This window comes from Microcaecilia unicolor, chromosome 6, assembly GCF_901765095.1.
Source record: "Microcaecilia unicolor chromosome 6, aMicUni1.1, whole genome shotgun sequence".
In the NCBI taxonomy this organism is placed as follows: Eukaryota; Metazoa; Chordata; class Amphibia; order Gymnophiona; family Siphonopidae; genus Microcaecilia; species Microcaecilia unicolor.
Window position 1 is genome coordinate 176418739 of NC_044036.1, and position 7252 is coordinate 176425990.

General features: G+C 44.4%; 1 protein-coding gene across 4 annotated transcripts; it reads left to right on the forward strand.

Annotated features, from left to right (window-relative positions):
* The first annotated feature begins 343 nt into the window (after positions 1 to 343).
* SMIM4 (small integral membrane protein 4) lies at positions 344 to 7252 on the forward strand. 4 transcript variants are annotated; one of them, XM_030207678.1, is made up of 3 exons: positions 344 to 376; positions 5884 to 6068; positions 6973 to 7252. In XM_030207678.1, exons 2-3 carry the CDS (start codon positions 5918 to 5920, stop codon positions 7062 to 7064), a joined length of 243 nt encoding a protein of 80 aa, XP_030063538.1. In that variant the 5' UTR covers positions 344 to 376; positions 5884 to 5917; the 3' UTR covers positions 7065 to 7252. The 4 variants fall into 4 exon arrangements, with proteins under 4 accessions (XP_030063538.1, XP_030063537.1, XP_030063539.1 ...); XM_030207677.1 differs by having other exon boundaries at positions 349 to 390; XM_030207679.1 differs by lacking the exon at positions 344 to 376 and adding an exon at positions 618 to 688.

Consider the following 7252-nt stretch of genomic DNA (forward strand, 5'->3'; position numbering starts at 1 on the left):
AAATAAATTAAAAAGCTGTCCAATTAGTAAAACACATTAAAAAAAAAACATTTTCTCCTCCACCTTTTAAGATACTGAAACAGCTTTAGACTTTTGTTACAGATGACCCAGGCTCACGCATAGGCAGTCCCTTATTTTTAATAATCTTTTGTTATTGTTTTCAATAGGGTTTTCCTTTAGTTTTGGGTGTACTAAAAACGCGGCAAGCTCCGCCTACGGGGTTGTGGTGGCGTCAGCTTTTACAGCGGCCTAGATACTCCCCCTCTTCCCCTGTTTTATCCAACCGCCTTGCTCTCCTCTGACGCAACTTCCTGTTCCCGGCAAGGTGGGGGGGGGGGCACCACCGGAAGAGGAAGGCTGTGGGGTGGGATTGTTGGTGAGTGACCTCAGGTATGAGTTTGGCGGCGGTGGAATGTTAGAGAGAGAGGTACAGTAGAACGGACAAGGAGAGTGGAAGATAGAGGTAGATCAGGGGGAGGGGATGCCATCCCTTCCCCCCCCGATCGCGTGTGAAAGTTTGAGCACAGACGATTGCGTGTGGTTTAGTATCTTTGCTTTTGCTGATTCTGTTTGGGACATTGGGCAAGTGCAAGTCGCTTCGTTTTTTCTCTGACTTATATTATTATATTAACTGTCTGGATAAAGTGTCGATTTATCTGTAGCTCACTTTGAACTTGGGTTTGAAAAGGTAAAATAATTAAATTTAACATGCAACATCAAGCTTGGAACACGGGTTTCAAAGTGCACAGCTGCAGCTCTAACTTGTAGCCTTAAGTTATAACTGGAGTTAGTTGTCAGGTCTTTGTATAGAGTTAATCCATAAACCCTTAAACGGAAGATAAGGGATTTATTCGATCAAGGGGAAAAGGCTCAACTTTTTAAGTTTCGAGTTAAACATTCAGTTATTACCCTGTCCCTGTAGGGCTCACAATCTAAGTTTGTACCTGAGGCAATGGAGGGTTAGGAGACTTGGATGCCAAGTTCCAGACTGGAGACTTTTTGGCCAGGCCTAGTTTTGAACTTGCATCCCAAAGCAGTGTGGGATTTTGCAGTGTCTAATCCTGCATAATGAAAACAGTACCGCAAGTCCCTCCTTGATAGTGTGGTCAGAAATCCAGGGCTGTCCCAAAAACTCCAGCCTGGAACTGGGTAGCCTGGCATGTTCAGTGGCTTACAGGGATGGCTCATTAGGAAGCTGTTATAATGGCTAGAATAAATCAAGACCAGGTATACATATAAAGTTATCACATACAATATGTGATGAGTTTATCTTGTTGACAGACTGGATGGACCGTGCAGGTCTTTATCTGACATCTTCTACTATGGTACTGCATGTATGTAACTTAATTATAACAGCTTCCTAATGAGCCATCCCTGTAAGCCATTGAACAAGCTTCTCAGCCCACTATTCTAACCATTAACCTACTTCTCAGTATTCATGGGCCAGACTGCTGTTCAAACCCCATCCCTTTTTTTTCATCTCCAGAGGATGCTAGACATTTGCAAACAAATCCTTGAGCCATTGTAAGAACACAAGAATAGCCATACTGGGTCAAACCAGTGGTCCATCTAGCACAGTATCCTGTTTCTAGCAGTGGCCAATCCAGGTTGGAGTACCTAGTCCTAAATTTTGTAATAATAGCTGAAGGAGAAACTTTACAATCCTTAGACATAGAAGCTCTGTGGTACATGAGACTATTAAACTATAAATATCCTTTGAGGGGGAAATGGTCATTGGGTCTGATAGTTTGCTGGGCACACAGGTACTTTTGTACCCTTGGTCCTGCAAGCTCATTTTCAGTCAGTGTTTGAATGTAAACTGTAGAGAATATAGAGCTCTGTGGTATAGGAGAAGTAAATAAAGTGAAACTCTCTAATGGAGTTTGCCTTGAAAAATCTAACCAGTAAGGTACTTTGTTGCTGTTTGTGTGGGATGAGACTGGCAGAAAGTATATATGCTGTGAAGTCACATATACTTTTACATGCACTTCAGATGGGCAGTTTTCAGAAGTCCATTTTGTACACGTAAACATGTTTACTAATGTGAAGATGTTTGAAAAATGGCCTCTGAAGTATAATTTGAGTAAGAAATAATACCTTATTTTTTACCAGGCACTTCATTATTGTAAGGTGATAAAAGGCAGTGCTCTCTGATGCAGAACATTGACTTAAGTTGTGATTTATTTCAGAAAGCAGGAATGTGATAAATTTGTTAAATAAGTGAGCATTTTATTCATAAAGTTAACACTACTCAAGCCTCATGTGAACTTACTTGATTGCCAGTTCATGGGAGGGAGCTGCAGCTTCTTCCTTACTTTCTAGAACAGTCCCAAGTTTCCATGAAAAGTAGTCTTGAAGCAGAGATTCTCAACCTAGTCTTTGGGACATAACATAGTAATATGGTAGATATCTACTATAATAAAACTCACCCTCAACGTTCAGAAGACAACGTTCTGAAGTCACTCAATCACTCCCTGAAGGGTTCGTGGATTCATGGTGGTGAAGCCAGGCAGCCTATGCCCCGCCCTTGCGTCAAACGTCAGAACGTTGCCTTCAGAACAGTAAAGTAAAAGGAAGGGATCGCAACCAAGCAGGTGGAGGAGTACCCTACTCCTCCCCCTGCCTAGGAAACGAAGCCCACCAACCTCCAGACCCACCCGCGAAAAAAATCTGGAGGAAAACTACCTCCAAAGTTCCGGAGTCCAAATGACTCCGGACACCAGTGTTCGATGTGCAACCCCCCCTCCCAAGCCACCCACCAAAGCTGCAGTTCGAAAGAAGCCCCGCCAAAAAAATGCAGGAGGTGCAACACCCCCCCCCCCCCCCGCAACACCCCTCCTCCGCAACATCTCTCCCCCCTAAGCCACCCACCATCGCGTTGCTTTGCCGGCGGGGAACCCCAAACACCGCCAGCAGAAGTCCTGTGTTGTCTGCTGAGTCTCACTCCAGCGATCTTCGGCGTTGCTAGCCTGTGCAGGCAGGGCTTCTGTGCGTCTGACGTCCTGCTCAGACGCACAGAACCCCGCCTGCACAGGCTAGCAAGCAACGCCGAAGATCGCTGGAGTGAGACTCAGCAGACAACACAGGACTTCTGCTGGCGGGATTTTGGGTCACCCGCCAGCAAAACTACGCGATGGTGGGTGCGATGGCGACGGTGAGTGGGATGGCAGCGGGCGGGTGCATCACGGTGGGTGCGATGATGGCGGCGGCGGGGGGGGGGGGCATCGCGCTTCCTTCCTTCTTTAAAGCAGGATCCCCCCATAAAACTAGACCAGAAGTAACTGATAACAATCACTAGAGTTTGCTTTACAGTTACACATTGTCACCAACTGAAATAGATCTTCTGGACAAGCACCCATTAAAAACTTAAAAACTAAACATAACACTTTAAACATAATTCCAATCGGTAACCAATGTAGCTCCGTCAACACAGCAGTCACATGATCAAGTTGAGATTTGCAAAAGATTAATCTAGCAGCTGAATGTTGTTGAAATGAATTTTAGAAAACAACTTAGAGTATATACCCAAATACAAAGAATTTTCATAATCTAATAAAGCCAAAATTAAAAGCTGCACAATGATTTTGAAATGATCTCACAGAATATAAGAACGTAAAAGACGCATTGCTTCAATTTAAAATAAGCTTTCTGAATCAGCCTATTAATCTGGGGTTCCATCGTCAATAAGGAATCCAACAGCACCCCCATGACTTTGAACACACTCTCAACATTTAGTTGTTCCCCATCATAAGTTAGAATACACAGCAGGATATTTTGCAAATCAAGAGTAAACTATAGATCTTAGTCTGACTCGCTTGGTCTCATACACTCACTCTCACAGAGAATCTGTGTCTCACGCACACTCTCTCTCTCACACTGTCTCACATACGCACTTGCACACACTCTCATTCTCACACACACACTCTGACAGACACACTCACACCCAGACTCACTCTCTTACACACACACACTCACACTTTCACGCTCTCTCTCACACACAGTCACTCTCACATACACTCTCCCAAACATACACACTCCGAGGAAAACCTTGCTAGCGCCTGTTTCATTTGTGTCAGAAACGGGCCTTTTTTACTAGTAGTAGATAAAAACCTGTATGGTCCATCCAGTCTACCCACAAGATAAACTCATAGTACACGGCAGCAGTTCCCAAACTATGCACCACAGCACCCTGGTACGCTGCAGCGAACTCTCAGGGGTGCTGTGGCACATCCTGACCTCCCTCCCATATACCTTTTGCTGGCTGACTGCATTGGTTCAGCAGGCATGCTGGCATGGCTACAGGAGCACGTGGTGGCTGCCTCCGCCTCCTGAGCTCCCCCCTGCATGTTGTTGTCCAAAGCGAAGCCGTTGCAGCATGAAAGAGGAGCCTGCCATGTGCTGCAACTTCCACCACTGAGGTCCGAGAGCAAGACACAGACAGGACTTCCCCAGACCCTGTGCCCGGCCCATGGCTTTAGCAAGCTTAGCTCAGAGGGCTCGTCAGTGATCAGGCAGGCTGCAGGCAGGAAGGGCCGCCTTCTGCGCTTCCCCCGCGAAAGTGCCACTTGCAGCAGGGAGCTGAAGGAGGACAGAAGGAGCCTGCCATGAGCCGCAACTTGCCCCGCGGCGCCAAGGTAGGACTTCGGGACTCCCAACCAGGCCGTTAGAGCTAGGCTCAGCATTGCAAGTTCAGCTCCCTTAGCTCAGCCATCAGAAGGGCTTACACCACAGTAGGAGAGTCTGCCAGTGCTGTTCCCAGAAGGCACTCACTGCCATGCCAAGCTAGCTTGCTGTGTGGGTTTAGCTGGGGAGGGGTGCTAAATCCCTCTCCATCGCTGTGGGCCATTCATTTGGTTTGTTAAGTTTTTAAAGGTAAAATAGCTTTGGAATAATGAGTGGGTGGGGGCAAGCAGAAATAATAAATACCTATTTTGAGGGGGGGGGGGGTCTTCAGAACAAATCACAAATAATGTGGAACAAAATGTGGGGCAGGGGGAGTAGAGAATTGTGTGGCTGAGGGGTGCCACAAAAAATTGCTGGGATATTAAGGGTGCCATGAACCAAAAAAGTTTGGGAACCACTGGCATGATATGATACTGCATATGTATACTTGATCTTGATTTGTCCTTGCCCTTTTCAGGGCACAGACTGTAGAAATCTGCTTGGCACTGGCCTTGTTCTCCAGCTACTGAAGTTGTCATCGAAGCCCCATTCCAGCCTATCCAAACTTGTCCAGTCAGGGTACAGACCATAGAAGTCTGCTCAACACAAACCTTGTTCTTCAGCTACTGAAGCTGAATCTGCCCAGCCATGATCAGGGCACAGACCATACAAGTCTAACCAGCCCTGGCTTTGCTTTTCACTTACTGGTGTTGCCATCTAATCACCACTAGGCTTCTTTGATTCCATGCCTTCTGTACAGGATGCCTTTGTGCTTATCCCACGTATTTTTTAAATCCGTTACCATTTTCATCTCTACCACCTCCCTCCACTATTCGCTATCTTCATGTCATCTGCAAAAAGGCAAACTTTCCTTCTAACCCTTCAGTAATGTCTCCCACAAATATGTTAAACAGAATCGGCCCTAGTATTAACCCTGGGGCATTCCACTACTCACCTTCCTTTCCTCCGAGCTAATTCCATTTACCACCACCCTCTGTCGCCTGTCGATCAAGCGGTTTCCAATCCAACCAGTCTGGTTTTCAGCGTATCCGCAATGAATATTCATAGAAAGATTTGCATACAGTGAAGTGCATCATATTCATTGCGGATATCCTGAAAACTTGACTGGCTTTGGTGTGTCCTGAGGACTGGGTTGAGAAACTCTGCCCCTAGAAGGATCTTGCCTACTTATGCTGATTATTTGCTTGTTCTTTGTTGCAGCCTCCTAGTCCTGTGATTTCTGAGTGTCCCAGAGATGTCCCCAAGTAAGACCATTAGGCGCGTCCTGCAGCTGGTGCCTGGGAAAAAGCGTTTTGGCGTCTACCGATTTCTTCCTTTCTTCTTCCTCCTGGGGGGTGCTATGGAGTGGTTCATGATTAATGTCAGGCTTGGCAAGGAAACATTTTGTAAGTGACACTAGGAGAAGGGCAGAAAACTTATGCGCCCACTTGAATTCAAATTGGACAATGGCTTAAAATATTAATTTAAAGCATTAAATATAGCAGGAGTAAAAAAAATGTAATACCAAAGCTTATAATCTGCCCTTGCAATCAAAAATAGTATAGGGCGAAGTACAAAACACACATTAAGACGGCTCATGGATTTGATAGAGTGCCTTTCTGTGGTACAATCAAAGCGATTTTCATGCAGGTATTTTCTCTGTTCCTAGTAAGCTCATAATCTTAAAGGGCCTTTTTACAAAGATGCGCTAGTGTTTTTGGCTCGTGCGTTAAACGCTAGAGATGCCCATATATACCTATGGGCATCTCTAGCATTTAGTGCATGCTAAAAATGCTAGCGCGTCTTTCTAAAACACCCAAAAAACATGAACATTATAAATCAATATATTTAAACAATAAAAAAAATCTATGTAAGTTGTAAACATCAATTGCTATATTACTACCAAAAGTATTAAAATAGAAATTATAAAACAAAAAAAAGTATAAAATGTTTTAATGCAGTGGGGCCTCTAATCACGATGGATGGGATTAAATTTGCCATTTTTGTCTGGTCATTTTGACTGCAACCAGACAAAAAATTATCCCCTTTATTGTTTTGCTTAAAATTTAGTGTAAAAAAGAGTTTTGAACTCGGAATCATTCCCATTGCATGGACCTTTTGTTTTTTTATAAGAGGCATTTTACACACACATACTGGTAATATGTATGCACAATCTTTTATAAAGTTACCCCTTCATATTTCTGACTATTCTCACAGCTTGGATTTCCTGTCTAGAATAGATGTATTTTGTGTAGCTTTCTTTTGCTTACTGTTCACTACAGTAACCAGGCAAATATCTTTCATTGGCAGATGATGTTTACCGAAGAAAGCAATCAGAAAGACAGTACCAGCAGAGGCTGGAGCAGGATGTGATTACAGAGTCTCGGACCTCTGTGAAATGAAGGCTTCGACTCCTCTAAGGACTTTCATTTCTGTGCTGGGGAGATGTCCCATGTTTTGTTGGTCTGCTGATTTTTTTTCTGCACATTCTAACAGTGGATTTTTAAAACTACGTGATGGTTTGTACCATAGGAGCCAACTTTTCAAAATGATTGGGGGTGCTGAAATTTTTTATTTTTTTACAGGTGGT